We start from the raw sequence: 24,485 nt of genomic DNA on the forward strand, positions 1-24,485 counted from the left end.
ACCTCAGCCCAGGCAGGGACACCTCGACTGCAGGCTCCAGGGGCCGAAGCCTGCCATCCCCTCAGCCAGCCCGCTCCAGCCCCGCACGCTCCAGTGCCAGCTCGGGGCTGCTCGGCCTGCGGAGGGGCTATGGGACATCCTGGGGGGGGGCGGAAGGTCCGAGAAACCCCCCTGCCCGGCAGCCACACGACTGGCCAGGCAGCCACGCTGGGCCGCGCTCCCGCCACTCTCCCCGCTGAGGCGACACCGGGGCCGCCGCAGAGCCCCCAGCTTCCCGCCCACCCCCTCAGCCAGGAGGCGGGTCTTGCTCAAACCGACAGCCTCCGCCTCCAATCCCGCGCTGACTTCCCCGCCCCGTGCTGGAGCAACCAATCAAAGTCTTGCTATGCTCGACCCTCCTCGCAGCTTGCCCAATCGGGCGGCGCCGCTCTCCTGCTCCCCTCCCCCCTCTCCGGTGAAGGAGGGCGGGGGGGGGGGGTTACGTAGTGTCGGGTTGGTATTCCCGAAGCGCGGTGGTGGCGTTGCTCTGCCTTGTGGCTGCCTGCGGCGTTGGCGTAGCGGCCGCAGTTGGCGTAGCGCTAGCAGAGGCGGCTGTGGCGGGGAGCAGCGGTGGCTGTGGCGGCCGTGTGAGGAGGGGGCAGGAGGTGCGAGCAGGGCCGGGCAGGGACCGGGCCGGCATCGGGCCGCAGGTCGGTGGAGGGGGCCGGGAACTGGGCTGAGACCTCCCGCATGTCGGCTCGTTGTTTTGGGGCTGGGAGGGGGGCTGAGACCTGGCCGGAGCTCGGTGCATGGTGCATGGGGCCAGAGGCGGGCTGCGGCCCGGCCACAGCCCGGTGCATGGCCCCTGGGGCTGGGAGAGGGGCTGAGACCTGACTGCAGTTCACTCTGTGGTTCACGGGGTCGGGAGGCAGGCTGAGACCTGGCCACTGTTCAGTGCATGGCTCAGAAAGCGAGCTGAGACCTGACCACAGCTTAGTGCATGGCCCACAGGTGCCAGGGGACGGGCTGTGACCTCACTGCAGCCCAGTGTGTGGTCCATGGGGCCCAGAGGTGGGCTGAGACCTGTCTGCATCTCAGTGCACGGTCCAGGGGGCTGGAAGGCAGGCTGAGACCTAGCTGCAGCTTGGTGCAGGGGCAGAGGGGGCAGGTATGGCTCGTGGAGGGGGCTGGTGGTGTGGAGCAGTCACCAGTCTGCCCCCTCACTCGGCTCAGAGGCGGCCACAGGAGAGCGGTGCCTCTGTGGAGGTGCCCGGGCCCCGGCGCAGCGGGCAGAGCTGGCTGGATTCGCCCGCTCCCGCCCAAGCAGGAGAGGGGCTTTAACTGCACACCCGTGCAGTCAGCAGGAGCTTTGCCTGCGTTGGTTTGCAGTCATTAATTCTTAGTATCGGTGTGGGTTGTTTACTGCCTGGTGTTCATAACCTCGTCCCTTTTAGATGCTAATCAGGTCTTGGCCTCCCTGGTTTAGGTGTTGCGTAAATGTGTAATGAAATGACCGTCTCCAGCCCCAAAACTGAGCTGTGCAGGGCACGGCTTGGTGTGGACCTGGTGCTGGGGGAAGGCAGCATACTCGGTGGGCCTGACTATTGGACAGCCAGATGACCTGATTCGGTTTTTATGCTGTGTAATCTAGAGCAGACTGCTTTTTTTTCCTCTGTGCTGGTTTGTCCATTTATAAGATGCAGGTGCTAATACTTAGGGCTGGTCGGAAGAACAGAAAAGAAACAGATTTTTGCATTTCTTGAGACGCCTTTGCTTACTCTTGTTAGACTACGTGTTAGATGGATCTTGCTCTGTAAACTGCTTCTAAAGATTTTTATTAGCTGCTTTGCAAAACAGAAATTATGAGGGGGATGACAACAGTGAAGCTTGCTCTAGGCAAAAAGGGGAAAGAGGATGTTGGGGCCACGCTAATTGGGGCCATACCTCTTGAGACTGGTATGAGTCTGGACTGAATAGTACCCATCCAAACAGGTTTTATAGGAGGAGGAGGAGCCCGAGACTGGCTGGGACTAATTTACTCATTTTCCTCCCAAAGGCTGACCCGAAGACCTGTATCAAGGAGTTGCACAAGAGGAGGAGATAGGAGCTAGAAGCTTTCTGAATGTGCTGCCTGCAGACTTAAGACTTCTTTGGAGACTCAAGATGACTTGCCAGGAGAGATGCTTTCTGGAGGGGTTGTGCTGAAGACAGAGCACTGCAGCCTCTGACAGGGACAGCTCCTGCTGGTCTGGAGCTGAGACCGACTTCTCTCCCCCTCTTTTCCCTTGGAGATGTTGCAGAGATTTAATCTGACCTCTTCCTCCTCACCTGAAGCCTGCCGTGGCGATGATCCCACAGCCAGATCCGACCACCAAAGAGAAGAGGATTGTGCATTTGAAGCTGGGCCGTCGTTGTAACTGAACTGGAATTTACTCCCTGCTTGCGCTCCTGGAACGAGTGCCGTTCCTCTGCTTGTCTGTGTGTTTTGAGCTGCTCCTCCCTGATCTTGTTTGGAATTCCTGGGCTTTCCACGCTGAATTTGCCCATGGCTTTCCTGATGAAGAAGAAGAAATTCAAGTTTCAGACAAGTTTCACTCTAGAAGAGCTGACTGCTGTCCCCTTTGTGAATGGGGTTCTGTTCTGCAAAATCAGGCTGCTAGATGGAGGAGACTTTGCTAGCTTATCTACCAGGTAAGAAACTGTTTGCAGACGGTTATTCTTCACTTGAGCGGTTTAGCATATGGCTACCACTTGCCTACCCCTTGATGGGATTTTAATAGTTCTGCTGTAGGGCCCCACATGCCACATCATTCTCCAGAGCGGGGGAAGAACATAGCTGGAGAGCTCTGAACCTGGGTGGTGTTGGCTGATCAGAGCTGGATTGAATTTTTCAGAGATGTGGGGAGGGAGCGGGAGGTCGCTGCCCTGAAAGGGGCTGGGGTTTGTGGATGAAATCCTCTCTTATTTCTTTTCCCCTTCCTTGCCCAAGTTCTCACACGCTATTTCAGACCCTGTGCTATATTGCTTTCATGCCCAACTTGAAACTCAACTTGGTGGAAAACTGTATCTAAGCAAATCAACCCTTCACAACTTTGCTCTCCCCCTTTGCTTCCGAATTACTGCTCTTGGTAAGAGTGGAAGTAGCTTGCTTTGCATTGCAAATTGCTGTGCAGGGGAAAACTGCTGCCTGGAGTCAAAGTTCTGAGTGTTAAAGACACAGTTTATCTCCTTGCACTGATGCCGTTGCATCTCCAAGTTTATAGCTGCAGTATTTTCTTTTTTATGTGATCTGTCATATTGGGATCATTCTGCTGCACATCTTGCACGATGGCAGAACAACCTTGTATTGGCATTTCTCTGACTCCTTCAGACAGGTCTGTCCCCACTCCTGCTACTAATTGCTAATAAAAACTTGCTTTGTTTCCAACTATGCACACAGATCATCACCAGCAGTATGCAAGCGCAAATTCCGTAACAGCCCGGACTTGCTTTCTTTCTGCCTCAAAATGTGAAGGAAGCCTTCAGTCGCTTTCAAAACTTGTTTTTTTGCTTTACTGAGTGACTGCTCAGTTTTAAAGGTACAGGATTAGTTTGTGCTAGCTGTTAACTGCTTTATCCCAGAGCTAAAGCCTGGTTTGGTCTGGTTTTCCTCTTTGTGGTGCTGCACACTGAGCTTTCTCATTTCAGGAGAGAAGATTTTATTGGGCAAGCATAAAACATTTCTGTCTTGCAAATAGAAGTGGTAGGGCATTGCTCAAAGCTTGGTTTTTCTTCCAGAGGCACAGTGCAACCTCATCTGAAGTCTGTAGAAGCTGTGGGCGTGGAACACCTCCAAAAATGGACTTTGAATTAATTTCTCTTTTGAAGAAAATCTATCAAAAGAGCTTTTCCTTACAGTGTTCTCCCCTGAGGCTAGATCCTTGGGTTTGGTGGAAGCAGCTTATCTAAGGAATTCAAACAGTATGTGAACTTGGAAAGAAATTAACCCCTCTGCTTCCTGGAGTCATAATAAAATGAGTTGAAATGGAGGGTGTCTCAGGAAAAGCCTGTGCTGAGAAATGTCGACCTCCCTCTCCTTGTTGTCCCTGAAAGCAGCTTCTAGGAGCCGTCGCTGGGGTTTGCCGATGCTGCCAGCCGTTTGGGTTGCATTGGGTTGTTTTCTGAGCTGGCTGGGGCTCAGCAGTTTGCTCAGCGCAGTGCATTGCAGATGTGTTCCAGCAGCGAAATCATCTGTAATTTAAACCAAACACATACATTACGCTCAGCGGGCTTGATTGCTTATAAACGAGCAAAGGGGAAGTAGGCTGTTGGGTTTGCCGCCTTTCCCCTAACCTGTCTGTACTCTAACTGAAAGCACATGGGAACCCGTTCCTGCTTGAAAAGTTACAGGTCTCAGTGGTATTGAGTCATTTGACCTTTTCCAAATATTTTCCCCTGTTGCAATTAGAGAAACTTCAGGAGGGATGAATTTCCAGGAACGGTGAGGAGAAGAGTTACCATGTGGAGAGGCTCCCAGATCATGCCTTGGCTCTGCTCTATGCTCCTCTAGTCATTTCCATGACCTCTTTGATACTCTTTGGATCTGGGGAAAGATTAAAGGGAAGGAGATGCTGTGTCTGTGTTGTGTTAGAAGTCTGTACATTATTTAGGATCTGTGATTGTTTCTCTGAAATCAACCACTTCCAAAAATGATTGCGTTTGAGGTTGTAATGTCTGTCAGGTCAACTTATGTGAGCTGCTTACGTAAAAAAGTCTGGTGTTTGCTCTGCAATTGATTTGGGCTTCGTCTGTGGCAACAGGAGGCATGCAGCTATGATCAAGCAGACCAGTAGCTCTTTTCTGCCCGTGAGTTTTCAGAGAACTGATCTGAACGTGTCCCGTGTCATTTGGAGTCTGTAAACTCCAAACGGGGGGGAGAAGTAGGTATAGGAGCTCTTCATAGGACACACTACATCAGTTTTCTTTTTTTTCGATTAAGTGACCTATGATGTGGAAAGAAGAGTGTTGTATGAGAATATCAGAATCTCCAGAGACAGATTTTTTTTCGGGTTATTTACAATAGACTTACTTGACAGCTCATGCACGTCTGTGGCGAGAGGTGGGGATATGATATATCCAATGAGGTGCTAGGTGGCACCGGGTTAATTTGACCTGTGAGCAGAGCAGAAGTGGGAGGCTGTACTGCCAGCTCCCGTCAGCCCGTCCCGGTCCCAAGTCCGCTTCAGCCTGGGTTGCAGGTACCTGCTGCAGCCTGGTGCTGTGGGTCCGGTGGGGCACACCCCGGGCTGGCACCCCCCTCCCGGGCTGTGAGCTGCTCACACCTCCTCTGCCCAGGCTGGGACAAAGCAGCCTGGCTGGAGGAGAACCTGTCTGAAATGCATTAAGACTTAAGCTCTTAGGAATTCAAGGCACTCTGGAAAAGGTCCAGGTCCTGTCAGCACATTCGGCTTTGGGGATCTGCCTCTCTTGGGTTTTCTGGTTTGGTTTGGTTTTTTTTTTTTCTTGCAGGCAGGTACCCTTTTTCTACACTTGCTGTGCTCAGGCCTTGCGTTAAACCATGGGTATTTAGTGACTAAAGTTGCAGCTGTAGATTTCCTTTCACTCGTCCTTTCCCCTCCCTTTGTAAAGTCTCCTTACGCTCTGGTGGGGCTTCTGAGGATAAGACTCACCCGTTTCAGTTTACAGTGCTCTGCGTGAAAAGCATCTATTGTCTGTGGGTTTATCGCCCTCCTGTTGGATTACAGAAGTTGGTCTTCTGAAAATGCATCTGAGCCAGGCGTAGGCCAGGCAGGTGCTGTATTTCCCCACGGAGAAGTACCGGTATATTCCTTGAATAGTATTAATCCAGATACTTAAATAGCACAACCACCAGTGAATTCAGTTGCCTCCCAAGTATCTTTAAAAATAGCAGGCGCAGAGCAGTAGGGATGTATTCATGGCAACCGTTTTTGTGAAGCAGATGGGCTGCTGCATTTTGTACCCGTTTGAAGCTTTTTTGGGGGGGTGTGCGTCTTTGTTCCTAGAGAGATGATACGATAAGCTCATTGGGAGGTTTCGAATCAGTGGATCAGCGCAGGCAGGAGCCTGGATGTCCAAATGAGTGCCTAAAGCTACAGGCTGATGTAGTATGTACATGTACATCTTTGGGTATCACAGAAGAGGAAGACTTGATTAAATTTCCCCCCTCTCTCTGCTTACAGTGTCAGTTAATGCTGAGTGACAGCCAGATGCTCTTTACCTCGGTGCTGATTGATTTCTGGCTGCGTGTTGGCAGCGAGCTGCCAGTGCACGACGTGAAGGAAGTGGAAAGCCAGGTGTTATCCACAGACTCCTGACACTTCATCCTGCATTGTTCTGTTAGCGTGCCAACAGTTTCGCTCTGATATTTCTGGATTTGAAGGAAGGGATTGTACTCTGAAAGCCCCTGGCTGACTCTAGAGGAAAGACTGTTTTGCATGAGTTGAGTAACTTTCAGGGCATTTCCCACCTTCCTCATTGTCTTCTGAAGACACCTCAGACTGTATTTCCTTTGGGACCATGCTTTTCCAAGCGTATGCAGCATTTCAGCTTGGTTTTCTGATCCTGGCACTCCTGCGACAGTTTGAACCAAAGAACACAGTTAGTCTTCTGCAGCCCAGCAGCTGTTTGCATGCAGGCTCGGTCTGGGAAGAGCTGATCCTGTTAGGATGGTCCGGCCTCAAAGTATTTTGGTGCTGTAAGCCTGAACCGAGAATGTTCTTAGCCTTGCAATTTTTAATTGAGTAAGAGTGAAAGGCCACTTCCTGCGCTGCATGCTTTTTTGTGTGTGTGTGCGTGCGTAAAGCTGCATCCAGAAAGCTAAAGGAGATGCTGGTATCTGGGGAGGCACCTCATACCGATAGCTCCCTGTGGACTGAGGTCAGCTTTTGTGTAAGTGTGGCTTTGTCATCCTTATGTAGGTACAGACCTAAAGCTACTTGCTTTCCTCAGCTGGCGGGATGCAAAGCATCATTATGTCTTAGTGGTATACACAACTTTTTTCATTTCTGTAGGACATAAATAAAGGGGGAGAAGCACTGCCCCGCTAACACACAGCTGGTCATTCAGAAACCTTTGTGAAGGGAGGTGCAAGTCATACCACCTCTGAAATGCAGCTGTGTCTCGGTGGTGAGAGTTGGAAATCAACTAATTCACTGTCTTCATGTAAATAGTCACTGTGCCTGATGTTACAGGATCCTTCAGGTAACTAGGTTCACCATGTTTGCCTCTTTCATACTGGAAAATTGTTAACTGTTTGGTTAATCAGAGACTAAAGGACTGATTCAGCCCAGTTGAGATCTAAATCTTCGCCACTGTCTGCCTTAAAACGAAGGTTAGGTAACTAAATAGTTTCTTCTAGAGTCAGCATCCCCAAGAGAGGAAGAAAACTAGCTGTAGTGAAAGGAGAGGATCGCAGGCTGAGTTCTGCCTCTTGATTTGAGCAGAATTGCCAGGGTGTAGTAGAGGAAGGAACTTGGTTGTGGCTCTAAACTGTTCTCCCAGTTCCATATTTTAGGATGACATGCGCTTGGCTCTATCCTCTGCTAGAGCACGTGGTGTGATAACGTATTTTAAAAGTGCTTTTGTTGCGAACGTGTCTGGTAATGTAGACCTTCCCTATGTACAAATATATTCCTAACATACAGATCGAGAGAGTGTTTTAATGCTCCAGAGCAGCTTCACATGCTAACATCCTTCTTTCCTGGCTGCAGCCTCAGGAGCGGGCTGGGGCTGTTAGTGGAGGAGGCATTTGAATACAGCCTCTAGAAATGATTTGCAATAAAATATAACCTAGTTCAAGATCATATTAAGGCATAATACCTGCACTGCTTGCATTCTGAAACAAATATAGAGAAACTAGACAGCAAAGATGAGAAAAAGGGGTTTCATTCCAGCAGCGTAGCTAAATGTAGGTGAAAGTCGTGAGAGCAGAAGCAGTGGATGAGGTTTAACCTCTGGCAAGTTGAGGGTGTTGGAAAAAGTGCAGAAGTGATACAGCGCTGCAGGGTCCCTGGCACAAACCGTCTTAAGCTGCACTTTGAATTTGCAGAGCATTTCTTTTACCTTTTCTGGGCTCTGGCTGCTACACCTACAGGGTCCGACCGCAGAGGCTTTGGGGTGGGTTGATTTGCTTCGTGCCGGGCTTGCCTCTTCCTGTCACCGGTCACTGTGTTGGAGCCTGTCACAAGACGGGCAGAATTACGTTAAAACTTTCCTGCCACGGGGGCTGTATCCTGTTGAGTAAAGAACAGTCTCTGTTCATGCTGTGACTCCTGTTCCGCCTGCTGTTGCTCAGGCAGGGCTGCTTTGTTCACCAGAAGCTGTAATCTAAAGCTCTGTAACCGATACGCTGTGTGTACAGCATCAGTAAATATGTTCAGATACAGCCGGCTTTCAAACTTCCCCCTCATCGCCAATTCTGAACTGGCATTGCTTTGACAGCTAACTCTTAGCAACAGCCTTATTTGTGTGACTTAAGCAGCCCTTGGCTCAAAAAATTACTCATTGGAAATTAATGTTCTACTTTGAGACTGGGGCCCTGTGGCCCATTTGATTTACAGGGTGACAACACTATCAGCTCTGGCCGAGGACAAGGGAAGGTAGGAGAGGGTGCCCACCTCCCCCCGCCCTTTAAGACATGTATTTATTTCTGAAATACAGGGGGAAACCTAAATGGCTTCCAGTCTGTTTATTCTTTGTGCTCTTGAGCTGCCATCAGTGTTGACTCTAGCTTTGTAGCTGTATTTCAGAGGAATTCATGCATGCCTTCGGGAGCCTGTGGTCTCGCGCACAGTGGTTGGTATTTTAATAGGCCATAAGCTGCCAATGGCAAGTTGTTCTGGTACCAGTTTCTAGATAAATGAGGTAGGTACAGATTTATTTCTTATTTTATTGCAGGAGGTTTCAGATCAGAAACCTCCCTCACTTCAGGGCAAGTCTGCATGCTCGCAAGCCTGACGGAGTGGGATGGTGAGCTCTCGCAGCATCCACCTGCGCTTAGCTCTTTAAGGTCTTATCCGTGCAAGGACAGACAGATGTGGCTCTGTATGTGGCCTCCCTTTTTCAAACAGGGTATGTTCTGCATCCTCTGCGGGCTGCCGGCTCTGCACTGGGCTTGCAGCCTGCCCTGAAATGGGTCAGGAATTATTTTGTAGCTGTGTCTCATTGTATAATAAAACAGAAGCCTTTAGGAGTGCCCTGGACCAACGTTTGGATCTGCTTGTTTCTTCTGTAATGGCCTGTGACCTCGTATCAGTAATCCGTGCTGTAAAGGTGATTATTTCAGGTGACTGGATGTGTTACCCCACCATAGTACCAGCTGCTCATCCTGCAAGATGAGAGGCTTTTTTTTTTCCTTGCAATTTATTCATATTATGCCTTTGTGCACATGCTGGGAGACACAATACACATCGCTATCGTAACTCTGGACTTGGCATCATGATCTCTCTGGTACCATACAGTGGGACTCGGCATCTCATTTTAGAGCCTGGGTTTGAAAGGCACTTCCCACTAGACAAACAGTTGTGCCTGTGTTCACTGGATGAACAGCCTTCTTGTTTGGTGTATTTTTAATCTGATGAGCAAGAAAGGGAATTGTTCTGCAGGATTCTAAATTGCTGATTTTCATGGATGTCATTTTCATGTGCTTCTCGTGAGTCTCCTGTGTAGCTCAATTGATAAGGCTGAGATGAGGAAAAGATCGAGGAAATGGGACTGGGTTATGGGGATGAGGAAGAAAATGGAGAGGAAGCACATGGAGACTAGAGGATTGGGAGGAGGCAAGTGTGGAAGAGACAGGATGTTCTAGATAAGCGATAGCATATACAGTCTGTAACGGATGCTTTCCCTGCGGATAGAAAGTAGCTGAGCTGGCAAGAGAGCAGGATTATGCCTTTCCTTTGGCTGAATTTATCATACTTCATTGGTGAGAGGAGGCCTTGAAGGAGGTCCCATGTCGTAGTAGGAGATGGGACTGAAGCTAAAAATACTTTTATGGCTGTGTGCTGTATTCTAAATAAGAAATTAACACTGTCTGTTGAGCCCAAAAGCACTGAGGGTGCTTACATGGGAGGAAGGAAGAGAGTATATGGATTTACTGTCCTGGAAGGGCTAGAAAGCTGCACCACTAATTAGCAATGCAGCTTTAGAGACCTACAGAGACTATCACCCCTGCATGTGGTTGGTAACTAGCCTGAAATGTGCTCTCTGAAATAAACAGCTAAAGCTAGAATACTTTCTTTTGGGATTGCAGCTTCCTAGAGCTGCATGTTTGCCTAAAGGATGCAAGTCCCTTCTGTTGCCATTCAGTGTACCAAATGTAGAAAATGAAATTTGAGGTCTTGTTTAGTGTCTCTCAGAAATTACCAAGCATTATGCTCCAGTCTGGCTTTGCAATGGAAAAGCAGATCAAGGAACCCATAATAGGAAACCCTGTGAAAGGGATGTGGCCTCAGGGTTTCAGTTTGGGGTAGTCGCATACCTCCATTTTTGCTTCCAGAATAAAACTTTGTACAAAATGACTGTGGCAAATGTTTCACTAATGGATATTGGGTTAATGATCAACAGAGACTTCCTCAGCCAGCTGCCACATGGAAGACTGGTCAGCATATGCCTCCCTGTGCTCCTGCGCTGCAGCTGAAGTCTTCATTGCTCCTGAAATGCAAGTGGTGAGTGTAAGGTACACAAAGTGGGGAGGCCAGAGTGAACCCTGCCGAAGGTTTCCGATTGCCTTGTTCCCTGTCTGGTCACTTTTGTTTCCAGTCCTTAAGGGATAATATTGCTCATCAAAATAAAAACGCAAATGGCCAGGGAAGGGGGAAGGAAAGGCTTGTCTGGAAAAACTCAGGCTTAGAGAATTTTTTTTTTCCCCCGGCCTTGTATCAGACTTTTTCAGGCTTTATCCATGCTTGAAACGGAAAAGGTGAGGTTGGGTGTGGTATCATGGTTTTCAGTGGATTTTTGTTCGAGTGTGTATAGGTAGCAGAGAGGGTTGACAGCTTGGCTGTGTTTTCATCATGCTTCTTCTGTTTCTCTTGCTAGTTCCTGTTCTTCCTATCATTGCCTAGGCTCTGCCTGCGTATCACAGAATATGAGGGAGGAATGTGGGATATTTATAATTCAGCAATCTTTCCAGATCTCTCAATGCTCCATTGCCCTGGAACGGAGCAATAGTTTCAGCATTCGCACTTTGACGTAGACTTGCTGTACCAGGTGAGCCCCAGCCGGTGCCGTGTCCTGTTTCCAGACTAAGCAGTAAGGGTGGTTCAAGAGGTAGTCTGCTTGCCTCTGTTACAGGTTGATTATGCAGTAACCCCTCTGCAGGAAAGCTCTTTTCCTGGCTTCTGTCAGCGGCCTGCTATGTTTTACCTCGTACTTCGGTAACACCAGGCAATTGCATCTGCATAAATGTTGAATTCCTTTCAAGTACAGTGCTGCTCATCTTCTGCCTTCAGTAGCCTGCAGTGCTCCTTGCCGCAAGGGAAATTCTGTGTTGTGGAGGAGTGTATTTCCTATAACTGTTTCTTACATTTGCTGCCTTTCTGCTTTGTTGAATACCCTTTTTCTGCTGTACTGGGAGTAGCTGATCATACTCTGTTTGGCTACTGTTCTCTCTAAGGTCCATTTCTGATGTAGGTTTATAGCAGCGGCTTTTCCTGCTTTCCGTGCAAGTACGTCTGTTCTTTAAAAACAAATCTGCATGTTGTCTCCCCTCCAGAAGTGATGCATACACATCTCCAACGTCATTTGCTCTCAGTAGGGGACAATCAAGGGAATGTGTCTGAATACAGCTGGTAGCGACAGCCACGGAGGAGGTAAAAACTCTCTGATCCTCAGAAACCTGCTCCTGGCAGCTGAGCAGTGGGAGCCTGTGCTAACATCTCCCAGGGGTTTAACCAGCACCGACTGCTGTCGCAAAATGCAGAGCTCTCCCATATTCTGCTGTTAACCAAAATGTATTTTATGAAATTACTTTTCTCTGATTAGGACAAGTTGCATCATGAGATATTGGTCTGTCTTAGAAAATTGCATTTGTCTGGAGCTGTGGCTCCAGGGGAGCAAAAGCAGCTCTGACTGCTCTGTCTCAGACCCCTTTCTCTCCCCTCCTCTTGCTGGCTCTGGCACCGTGGCATAACACCAGGTCTGACACACTCTGGATTTGGGGCAAAGGGGAAGGGAGAGTTGGGACAGGCAGGGTCTAGAAATCCCAGCCCGTCACCACCAGTATGGTGATGAGTCAGGGCGCAGCAGGCTTTACTCAGCAGCCTTTTTTAATTTGCAAACCTCTTCTGTTGAGTAGCCTTTTTGCTGATAAACCCTAACAGTGATAGATATTGATGGAGGGGACAGAGGTTCAGTGAGAACATGTTTGTACCTTGTCCTTAAAACCAGTGACCTGGTTTGTACTGCTGAACGGTGCCTTTATAAAGGAACCATCATAAAACACCTGTATTCATCATGGAATGAAAAAGCTGCTGTTAACGTATAAAGGGCTTTATCCTGGGCTATTGTATTGGTTTTGATTAAATGTATACTGTATAGAAGTGATTCATAGGGGAACATGTCTGAGCACGGTAGGGTGTTACCTCTTGGGTAACTAAACCTACTTTTAGCACCGGGGTTGACTTCAGGCAACTTATTTACTGAAGGGCTCTTGAGCATACTCGAGCCAAATTGCAGTGATGTTACATCACATGGTAGTAATGAAATTATTCCAGAAATTAACTTGGCCTCATATGCAGGTTAATTTGCACTATAAAGACTTCTCTGGTACAGCTATATTGGCAAATTCTCCTGGTTGAAACAGGGCTGATGTTGGAAAAAAAATGTCACTTAACTATTCTGGCATCAGTATGTCTTCATGTGCCATGAATCTGCCTTAGAGGCAAAAAGATTTGTCTCAGTGTACACCACTTGAGTCAGGGATGTTGTTCCTAGTCTTATGTTGATTCCCTTCAGGGTTTTCATTTTCCAGATTTACTATCCCAGCAAAGCCCTGGAATATTGAGTTGACCCATGTCTTGATTTTTCTCGTCTTGGGGGGCATGTGTGGATTTTTTTTGTTTTGAAAGGTAGCTTGCTTTTTTCTTTATAAAAACATCTTGTTTACAAACACAGCTTTCTTGCATCATGGAGTTGTAGCCATCTCTTGTACCCTGTGTGGTAGGGATATTATCTGAATTCTCCGTGCTGGAGTTTACACTGCTGTCTTTCTTCACTAGGAGTTTAAATTTAGTCAGCAAAAGGCAAATCTGGAATCTCTCAGAATGACAACTAACACTTAGGGGATGAAGCAAATTTATAAATATATCGGCAACGGATAATCGGTGAATCTTCATTTTACATCTCCAGTCTGCCAGAAGTGAAAAGGCTTTCCAAGCTACAGTATGATACAGAAACACCTATTGCCTCTGAAATATGGTGGGTTAATCTACCTTAATCTTAAAGCATCTGTACAGAACAAACCTTAGAGTTTTTCTGAAGCGTTTGGGACCTTCTGAAGCTTTAGTTCCTCTATCTGTTAGAACCACAGGGGAGATTTGAACTGTGATTTGTCCAAAGGGCGAATGGGCCCTGGGAGAGTCAGGATTTTTTTTTCTTCCTTGTTTAACTTTTGTGGTTTTTACTGGACAATTGGCTTGGTAATAAGCCTGAACACCCCCTCCCTCTGTGCCCTCCATTCCCCAGTCACATGGAGGTCTCTCAGCTTGGGTTTGCTCATCCCCTGTAACTCCAGCTGGCTTGGCCGGAGGCGTACGTAAGAGTTCAGGACCCTTTTAGTTAAGTTGTTCCCATGCCTGTTTTACACATAGAGCACATTTGATTGTTCGATGGTCATAGTTGTGGAAAGTCAGATATGAAAGGTGTTTGTGCCCAGAGTTAGACAAGTTCTTCAGAGTGTGCTGTGTGTGAACTGCAAGGTAGCCCAGTCTTCTGCAGCACAGAGCAGCCACGGGAGCAAGAGGAACAACACATCTGAGACAGACTGGAGAAGGCAGCACCAACGTACAGCAACCTGAGTGTAGTAGCTGGTGGCTGACCTGGGCAGACCCAAGGAAAATCTGCAGTGCAGGCCCGTTCTTGCTGCTTCTGTAACTGAAATCCTTGTAAATTTGCTTGTGAGAGGAAAGCACTGGTGGGTGGGCTTGGCAGCCTGGCACGTGGTTCGTTCTTGGCTAATCCAGCTCCAACGTAGTCTATCAGAACAATAGAAGTAGGAGTTGGTGTGGTGACTCAGTGCATGATCAGAGTTCAAAAAAAGCAAATGCGTCTTCCAGTGTTCAATACGCACATTATTGCAGACTTGTGTTTCAGTAACTGAGTCATCTATCCAGTTATTCCTTTCTTTACACTTAAGAGTTTGATTCTTCTTTGCTTGTAATGTTTTTGCTCCTGGCACACGTCCCTGGCCTCTGACCAAAAAGAGCTTGTGCTCTGTAGATGTGGCAAGATGTCCTTGGGTATGTGCTACTTCGGGTTGGTCTGTCTTCAGCACAGTGTGTAACAGTAGATGCATTGCACAGCACTTACTGTTACAGTCCCTTCTTGTCCTTGTTTTCCTGATGTCTGGCTTTTCTTCTCTGCTTCAAGATGACAGAATGTAAATTATGAATACCTCAAAGCAGACTGGCTCTGCTGGGCATGTCCTGTCTGTAAAGTGCCATGTACATGTCCCTTGCTGCTCTGCCACTGAGTCTGTTAGAATTATTTCCCCTTGCCATCTCCCTGCTTCACCCTTACTTACCCTTCCAAAACTCATCTGACTTGTTCTATAGCTTAAGTTCTAAAGGGTCATTATTCTGTGACTTTCTCCATTTGGCACAATTTTTATTTCATTATGCAATTTCTGCTGTAGCACTCGGTCACCAGCTAGCTCCGTGCTATTTTTTAATAACTTCCATTGTTTCTCATAGTATTTTTAATATAGTTCATGTTAGGAGGAGCTTAAAGGTTTTAAGATTTAGGTACAAGGAATGGTTGGAAATACTTTTTTCTAAAATAACCCCCAATGCTAGGTTTTAGAAGCCATGGATGTACTGGAGAGTGTGGCTACCCAGTGCAGTGATCTGGAGGACATGAGACGGACTGCACTGGAAAGCTCTCGCCTATGGGACATTCTGCATGAGGTGCAGGATTTCATGTTTGTCACTTATAAAAGACACATGTCTGGATGCACGTGACTGGACTCCAGACATAACTGAATTACTGCCTTTCAAAGAAGCTGTTAATACACAACTAGAAATGCTGATGCTGGAGGGTTTTCTGCTGGTGATTGACTGCCACCCCCATTCTCCAGTAGGTATTATCACTCCCTGGCTTGTACTGGTGGACCTTTATCAAGATTGATCACTGCCTTGGAGGGAACTGTAATATGCAGTTCAAAAGCTGTGCTTCTACAGAAATAGGCTTCTTCTGGAAATAAGGTTAAAGCCATAAAAAGTTAATCACTTGCCTCCTAGATAAGAGCTTATTCCTAAGGTGGATTTCTAAGTCATTCTTTGTATCCTGTTTTTATTTCCTGCTCGCCTCATTGTTTTTGCTCCAGTTCTTTCCTTGCCTGCCTTTCACATACTTGGTGCTGTCATCGTTGTCCCCTGTCCCCCAGTGAAACGGTCTTGACTGTTCCTTCTCAGCTGTGGCTGAAGTTTCTTCCATTAGCTTTTTTCTTTCCTGTACAGTTGCTGTTAATCCTTTTTCCAGTATTTGTCTCTTTTCCAGTCAAATAGGGATTATGCAGGCTGTGCTGTTAACTGTAAGTGGAATCTAGTTTCCTGAGCTGACTTTTTCCCCTACTCCTCCTTCCCCGTTTGCTCTTCCACCACCTCCCCAAGTGCCAGCGAACAGCAGGAGTGGATGTATGTCCATCTCCTGGTGTGAGGCAGAACTGAGCAAGCATGGTGAAGCCCTCCAGAAGTGTTGGAGCTTGCCTTGTTCCCCCCCCCCCCCAAAATGCTGGGTTGTGTGAATGCTTCATTCTAAAAGCATTGGTGTTCAAATTTGGCGTTTAAAGAGCCCATACGTATCTCCCCTCTGGTGTGAATGAAGAACTAAATTGATAGGTATAAGCTAACACCCAGAGGGGGATGCGAGCAGGTGTCCTTCTCCACCATGGGCCATTAGAATGGATTTGCTGGAAATTTTGCAAGTAGGTGGTGGATGTGATGACCTTACTGCTGAACCCTTGTTTAAAACACTTGCAGTGAAACATCCAAATAAGACTTGTTTCAAATGACAAAGGCTTGCTTAGTTCTCTTAGAAACACGGTCTGCATCATCTGTCTCCGAGCCATTTTTCCATCATAACTGCTAATGTCTACTACACAACAACCGGCACTTGTCAGCTGGAGAATACAGGGTTGTTTGCAGTGGGGGAGATGTCCAGCTCTTTGGGTTGGCAGTTGTTCTCATCAGTGATGTAAGCCCAGTCAAAACAGAGTAACTTTATTGTTGAGAGCTAATTGCAGCCCTTTCTGTTCTTCTGCTCAGGGAAGGCAAAACCCCTCCATGTAAATAACTTGCCGTAAAGCACTTGTACACCTCCAGGTTAAGCTGTCTTGGATTTCCACGCATTGTGTATCCAGCTGGTTTTTTTATGATCCTGTATGGTGGATAGGAATATGGTGTGTCACCTCTCATTCTGGGGATACGTTTCCACTGAGCTTCCCAGCACCGATTGCTGCATCGTGTTTGCTTCTGCTTTCTACCTGTGTTTGGCCTGCATGAGCTTGATAACAAGATAAAAGACAGCAGCACTAAGCCTTTACTAATGTGATACATTCCCACGCTGCTGTTAGGTGTGCAGTCTGCCAATGGTGCATCTTGTTTGCTGCTGATTTCTCTCCTTTTCCTTGCCAGGTATCTGGATGGCAAAGCCTCAGAGCTGCAGTTTTCTTTAATAATATGTGTGCTGCAGCGAAGTTGCCCTGTCCTAAGCCCATTATTTGGGGATACCTACAGCTTCTGGATCATATATCTAAACCATCTAATGGCTAAATAAAAGCTCGCTTTCTATTGTATATATGTTCACCCACCTTTGCTATGCTTTATAGGCAGTGATTAGGCCCTCTGTAGCAGGACCTGCTGTGTCTGTAGGATGGTATAAATTATGGTGTGCTGTGAGCACAGTGGTGTGAATATTGGTTACTGACCTGGGCATCTTAGAAAGTCAGTTTTGAAACAGGTTTTTCAGGGACTTTTCCTTGTCCTTACCAAAGGTCTCTCCTACAGCTTTGCACTAGGTAACCTGGTTAAAATAGTTGTTATCTTCTCTGGAGCATAACGCAGGATTGTTCCAGACTTTGCCAAGCTAAGAGGGTGTCAGTGATCCTGCTCTAATTCAGCCTTCGGAAGTGCTGGGAAATAGATGAGGCTGTCTTAATGGTGGGTCTCTGCAGCTGAAAGCAGAGCTGTGTAGAGAAATGCTGTAGAAGGTGCCCTTCAGATGCAGTCTGCTGAAATAACTTGATTTTTTTTTTTCTTTTCCTCCCTCTGTGATTGAGGGGATTGTACCTGCATTGCTGAGGTTGTGTTACCCTCCTCCCTGAAAGACCCACTGCTGGAGTGTTGTCAGGGCCCCTTTGAGGGCTGCTTTTCAATCCATCGCACTCAAATGAATCTGAGCTGGGACTTGGCTCCTACGCCTCTTTAAAATGGTGTTATCTTTCTTGTGTCTTATCGGATCGAGATGCTGCTTCAGTGATGTTGCGCTCCTGCGTGCAGCGGTGAACCAGCGAGGAGGATGCCGAGTACCGCCTGTTGCAAGCAGGCGGGAGGATTAGTTCTGCTTGAAGGGTCTGACACAGATCCACATGTCCGAGAGGGGGGACAGTGAGCATGTGAATTGGGCATCAGAAATAGGAAAGCTTGCCCTCCCTCTTTGTGTAGATGAGGAGGAGGAAATCTGTATAAGAAGCTCTTTGTGTGCGCTTATCTATATACTGTCTCATTTAGACTGAGATTTTCCCACATCTGCTCCCGTGCATGAAACATCAGACTGAGACACATTGCTGTACTGAAATGTTTGGCATTAGAAAGCTATTTTTTGTTGTCGTTGCCCTCCTTTTTTGGGCCTTTTTATGATGTTTCGTTCTTTAACTGTCTTATGAGTGAGTACTGCCATAAAGTAAGAGTGAAACATCTGCTTTTCTAAATGTTCCAGCAAGGCAAAAATGTTTCAATGGGTTGTGTGTTTGAAGCATGATACCCAGTTGGGTACAACTCAGCTTTGAGTCTGTAAATAGAAGTTTTAATCTCTGTTCTGGTGTTTCATTAGCTAGGTTTTCATGTGGGACAGAGGCCCACGGTAGCCCAAGATAGCATGTGTCGTATACGTGGCCTTTTTCTAGAAGTGTTTGCTTTAGCGAACTTGCATTCATAGTGAGCTTTGTGGCTTTGTGTAACAGTGCTACTCTGTCTGGCACTAAAATCACAGTTGGTAAACATCTCTTCTCTAAAATCTGTTCATCACGTGTTCCTCCGCTTGTCTCCAGAGCTGCAGTAAGGCTATGCGTGAGATCCGAACCCAAAGAGTGGTGGCTTCACCGAGCACACTAATACTTCTGTAAAAGTAGATAAACCGGTGGGTCACTGCTGTGCATCGTTCCCGTTACTTGGATTCATACCATGCTATGGTGAAACATCTTCTAATTGCTCCTTTTCTGGTAAATCTTCTCTCGAGGGGTAGGATGGTGCCTGGGGGATGCAGTAAACTGTCCCTTCTGGCTAGTCAAGGAGCTGGAGGTAGATAGGCAGCTCCAGGGTTGGAAGACCCCGAGAAGCTCTTTCTGGAACTCCACTTTTCACAAAAGCTGCCACAGGGTTGCATCGGTTTATTCTGAGGAGGTATATTTAGGTCTGGAAGAGTAATTACACAGCTTTGAGTAAGTCTCAAGTCAGAAGAGGGCAAAGCTTAGCTTGGCAGGCATTCAACCTTCTGGGAGTCTTTTTGCAAAATGGTACAGACGGCTTTTTTAAAATAAAACTTCTGAAGACCCGTTGAATTGGCACCTAGTACCAGGCATTAGTCTGATCTATTTCTGGCTTTCCAAATACAGAGTAAAACTTAAAATTAGACACTTCTGGTCTTCAGCTGTTAGTTTCTGCTTTGCTTTTAGGTGCCTTGTGATTAGGATGGAAGGAAACGCCTCTCGGTGCAGCCCTCGCCACGCTTCTTGTGTGTGTTTGGTTTCTGTGTGATGGTTCCTAACTGTACATCAGAGAATATTCTAGGGCTAAATACAAAACTGCTCCTCATCTGAGTCCACTTTTTTCCCCTATTTTAGTGTTCTCTAATTACCAGCCTAATGATAGCTTGATGGGAGGTGGATAGACAAAGCCCATTGCTTCCCCACATGCCATCTTTTGGAAATGTGGAACTAATTTTTTTAGAGTTTGGCTTGAAACAATAGTGCTGTCTCTTGCTTGTCTAACGATACAGACCCAGCCGCCACCCTTAAAAGCCACTCTTTAAAGTAAAAAAGAAAGTTGAAAGTCATTGTTGAATGGTTGTGAAACTTGTGACTGGAAAGCAGCTCTGCATTTTATCTTGCAAACTCCTTTCCGCCCTGTGCAGACTGTTCCAAAGACATAAAAAGCCCCAAGCTATGCTTGCACCTGCAGCTTGGGTTCGTGTTCGCGGTGCTGTGGGTAACAAACCCCCCCCCAAATCCTTTTCCTAATCCCTTGAGCCGTGTGGTATCTACAGCAGTTTTGGAAAGCCAACATACATCCTTAATAAGAAGCAGAATGTCTGTTAGCAGAGCTTATGCTAACAGCAATTAGCTATGAAGGAGCTCTTTATTACTAATCAGTACTTTTTGCCACGTTTTGAAGTAATTAGCCTTCATTGGACTTAGACAGCATCCAGCAGATGCTTAATCATAGCTGCATTGTAATACGAGTGAGAACTCATGAGTAAGGAAACTCGCACACTAGAGCAGCTCTTGCCGATCCCACTGACAAAGCAGCTGCAGGGAGCCAGGCGCATGCGATGGGTGTTCGGGAGCTGGAGCTTAGTCACTTAAATATTCGGTTGTGACAGGAGTTAGAGCTCTGAGCCACACTTGTGAATGAGGTTTGCAGCAATGTGCTGTTGTACCCGTCTGATCTGAAGATCGTTCACTTGTAGCTGCCTTCAAGGATTCAGCTTGAAGCTCTGGTGTCGTTAGCAGAATTAGCATTAGCCTTGCTCTCTAGAAAATAGCAGTTCCTTTTTAAAGACGACTAATGCTGCTAAAATATTCAGTGTTTTCTGCATCCCGTGTACCTTCCTTGCGTTTCTGAAGCACGTGTTCATGAGCATTTTTCTATTCTGTTGAATTCCTTTTTTCACCTGTATCTGAGTTTTCCTTCCTTTAGGTCATTTGAGATGACTACTATTAAGTCAGGTTTAAGGCACCTCACATCTGAAATTTAACTTGCCTAATTTGGCTGGTTCGGTGAATATATTATTATAGGCAAAGCCTTTTTAATCTCTCTGGAAGTGTTTCTTCTCCTGTCTGAAGGAGCTGGAGTAAGTTGAGTGGAGCAATGAGAACCAGATCTCATCTTGAATTAATCCCAGATTCAAAGGTATTTTCGGCACTTAGATGTCTCACTTTTCAATGACTTCAATAGCTAGCCTTAGTTCTGTCTGAAAGGAGTTTAAGTTCACTGCCTTGAAGGAATTGCTGCCTTCTGTTTTCCCACGTTTTAAACGGGGATGATCAGCCCTTATCTGCATTACAGAGGATTACAGGTTTCAGTTATTTGTCAGCTACGTTTTCTGTTCTCTTCTGTTTGTCTTGGCCAGCACATTCAGGTCCCACAAAATAGCTCAGAGGACTAGAGGGGACCTCCTGGGTCAGGATCCAGTCCCTGGTATCGTAGAATCACAGAACAGTTTGGGTTGGAAGGGACCTCTAAAGGCCATCTAGTCCAACCCCCCTGCAATGAGCAGGGACATCTTTAACTAGATCAGGTTGCTCAGAGCCCCGTCCAGCCTGACCTGGAATGTTTCCAGGGATGGGGCATCCACCACCTCTCTGGGAAACCTGGGCCAGTGCTTCACTACCCTCAGCGTAAAAAATTCCTTCTTTACATCTAGCCTAAATCTACCCCCCTTTAGTTTAAAGCCATTCCCCCTTGTCCTGTCGCAACAGGCCCTGCTAAAAAGTCTGTCCCCATCTTTCTTATAAGCCTCCTTTAAGTACTGAAAGGCTGCAATAAGGGTTTGTATCTGTCCTGTTGGGCTCACCTCGAGGTTGCAGAAGGGCTTGTTGGGCTGTGCACCAACTTCTGCCCCTGCCTTCCCAGGAGGAGAGTTGAGGTGATACCGAGACTGATCGTTCTCCCCTTTGCCACCGATCTCTTTGGCTCACACCATGCCCCGGTCAGATGGTGGGAAGCCTCCCTTTCCCTGCTAAAGCAAACACTTTATCCGGTGCCCTTGCCCCTTTGTCCTGTGCTAAGAGGAGAGATAAGAGCGAGATGCAAACTTGCTAGCTCATAGCTGTCAAAAGTGCCTTCACTCCCCCTCCCCCCCCCCCCGCCCTCATTACTTTGAGAACTTAATTGGCTGAGGACCAAGCTCTGAGCCATAAATGGATCAGGTCCTGCAGAGGCTCAGTGGGGAAGCAGAGCCCCGTGGAAGGGCCTCCACACCTCGTTTCCGGCCTCCTTTGAACCTGCCTCCTTTGAAGGGTGAAATCCAGCTTCCCCTGAGGGCTCTGCAGAAGCCAAAGCTATACCTGAAGCGATTCCTGCAATCTGGAAGGCTTCTTTTCTTCTCTTCCTCCTGCGGCTCAGGCTATGCTGGAGCCATGCACTTCTCCACTTGCCGTGGAGATGCGAGTAGGCTGCTCAGAAGCTGTGCAAGGAAAACTGCCTCCTCCCTGGCTGAGGCTGCTTTACGGTCTGAAACGCCCCCCCCATGATTTGAAGCACAGTGTTTGCTTGGCGTGGTCCCGTCTGCATGCACCCAGGAGCATTTCCACGTGCATTTTTGTCCTTCGAGCTGGCCGTCCTCACTGGCTTAGTCCCAGCATAAGAAGCAGGATGGCTGCCTGGGAAGGACAAGCTGTCCAGGACACATAGCACGTTTGCTGTACAGAGGCTGTACAAAACAGGCACATGGTAGGACGATAAGCTCGCGAACCTTCAGCCCAATTCGGTTACACAGGCTGGCTCTGTCCGAGCCGGACGATGAATGAGCTAAACCGGCTAAGCAGGAAATGTCGGAGAGCTTGTGAGAGTTTTAAAGGTAAACTCGGCTGGTGAGTTGATTAGTCTTCCGTGTAACCTAGGTGGATTTTACCTGTATTGCCTAGTGAAAAGCTTGATGCTAACGTAACACCTTTGTGTGGTGCAGTTTCAGGTGGTGTGGACCAAGCTGTGTTGTAGAGGATGTTTACAGGCCACGTTGCCAGTCATTAAAAAAGGTACTTAATAGTTGGGATTGATTTGGCTTTGTACCTTTATTTGAAGACTGTATTTTTTTTGCATTCTCATAGAGAGGAAGTTCAGGAAAACTGTGTCCGCTGGAAAAAGAAATTCACCTTTGTGTGTAAAATGAGTGCCAACCCAGCCACAGGACTCCTGGACCCCTGCATCTGCCGAGTATCTGTCCGTAAGGTGAGCATCTAGCTTCTGCTTCTGGCAGGTAGTACTACCAGTGTACTGGTGTTGGTTACTAGCTGCTTTTTTGGCAGCAAGAAGAATCACATGGACAGTGGTGGGAAGGAAAGATTGTTTGGGCCAGGATGTGACTCGAACGGAGCCGTTCTCTCCAGCAAGGGCGCTTGACAGAGGGTGGGAGCAACCAGGGTGGTGGTAACCCCTGAGAGACAGAGGTTTGTGAAATCCTGAGAGCAAATTCCAGGATTGAGTAATGACTTTCCCCCTGTTTCCCCAGCACACAAAATAGCTGCTTTTCCTGTTTGTTTTGTCTCCCCTTACAGGAGCTGAAGGGCGGAAAAACCTACTCAAAGGTAAGAGCACAGAAAGGGCAAATGTGGCAGAGTGATGATGGTCTTGTCTTCTGCTAGTGTTTTACACCCATTAGAAACCAGTGACTGCTGCATGAAGCAATCTGGACAAACGGTCATTAGTTCCTATTTTAAGCCTGAGTTAAGTGATTTCCCGAAAAAATCGACTTGCTGGGACAGGATCCAGATTGCGCTGGATGTGGATCTGAGAAGGGGGTTGGGAAGATGATCTGCATGTCCTCAAGCTTTGGGGAAGTTCTGAGTCAGATGTGAACTCTCTGGCTTCTGGCAACATCTCACTAATAAAGAAACACAGACTCCAGTTCTGTTCTCCAGAACACAGCAGCCAGCTGTGGATGGGGTAGGCACCTCGCTGCCTCGTGAGTGCAGGCAGAAACCTACAGCAGAAATCACCACCCTCCAAAGCACAAGAGACATTGAGGCAAAAAACAAAATGATCAGCCAGGATGTTACTTTTGGTTTGTTTCCCCCCCGTTTTCCTGCCTGTGCGATGGGAGAGACAGTGGGCCACCCCCTTCTCCTCTTTGTGCTGGATCAAGAGACAATGTTGGCTTAGAAGTTGAGCTCGCGCAGAGCCCCAAACCATATTTGTTTGAAAATGAGTCACTGCTGCTAGTTGCTAATAAACAGATGTTCAGGTCACGCATGACCTTGTAAGAATTTCTCCCGATCGATATCCTTCCTGAGACCATGGAGGCAACTGGCTTTGAAGGGTGAACTGCACTCACTCCTATGTACTGCTGTGCTGCGTGATAGAGGGCAATGTTGCTGCCACACTGTTCCTTTTTTGCTGCTAATTAGGACATGGTCTCTAGGGCCATCAGTTTCTCTTTCACTAAATTCACACTGGGGGGAAGTTATTCCTCCATTCTGCAGAGCTGCCTGTCCAGGGAGAGCAGCATAGCTGGAGGAAGAGATATACCTCTGAGACGAAGTAAATGCGTCAGCCTGCTCCTCCCATGGCGTCCATCCTCAGGCTTCCCACAGTATTTGGAAATGCAGAATTAAAGGAAGCCTGAAGGCATGTCTCCATGGTGGAGTTAACGTGGGCTCTTATTCAGGCCATGTTCTAACCTACTTCCCTTTTACTCGGTCTTCAGTTGTGTTTAGTGGCATTCTGAAAGAGACCTAGTTGCTCCAGCCCAGAATTAGAGACCAAAGCTCAAGTACTTGTCATCTCTTGGGCTGGTATGTTGCTTAGTCTCCTGTGAAGAAGACAGAGGCGTTCTGGAATTCAACAGAAGATGGCCCGAGCATTTTGGCAGTTGAGAGATGAGGGATGTCACACCAGACAGGGTGATTAAGCCTTGCAGGCTTGCCCTATGGACCAGGCTTGTTCCAGGCAGGTCCTCGTGGCAGAGCTGACTTACTTGGGATTCCTAACGTTTCTAGCAGAGGTCTATGGTGTATGTTCATGCAGCTATTTTCCCATTCTAAACAATAGGTCCTCACCTTTTTAAACTACACTCATTCAGCTGAAAAATCCTCTAATTGTGGCAGCAGATGT

The 24,485-nt window shown here is 47.4% G+C and overlaps 1 protein-coding gene across 2 annotated transcripts in view; it reads left to right on the forward strand.

Annotated features, from left to right (window-relative positions):
* Positions 1 to 593: 593 nt before the first annotated feature.
* Positions 594 to 24,485, forward strand: part of EEIG1 (estrogen-induced osteoclastogenesis regulator 1) — a 38,878-nt gene continuing 14,986 nt past the window's right edge. Inside the window, exons 1-4 of one of the 2 annotated variants that reach the window (XM_076355028.1) lie at positions 594 to 689; positions 2,036 to 2,670; positions 22,484 to 22,604; positions 22,931 to 22,960. In XM_076355028.1, coding sequence (XP_076211143.1) covers positions 2,525 to 2,670; positions 22,484 to 22,604; positions 22,931 to 22,960 — 297 coding nt within the window. In that variant the 5' untranslated portion in view covers positions 594 to 689; positions 2,036 to 2,524. The remainder of the gene's footprint in view (positions 690 to 2,035; positions 2,671 to 22,483; positions 22,605 to 22,930; positions 22,961 to 24,485) is intronic. The other variant, XM_076355029.1, reaches the window with a different exon arrangement.

This window comes from Aptenodytes patagonicus, chromosome 18, assembly GCF_965638725.1.
Source record: "Aptenodytes patagonicus chromosome 18, bAptPat1.pri.cur, whole genome shotgun sequence".
NCBI lineage: Eukaryota > Metazoa > Chordata > Aves > Sphenisciformes > Spheniscidae > Aptenodytes > Aptenodytes patagonicus.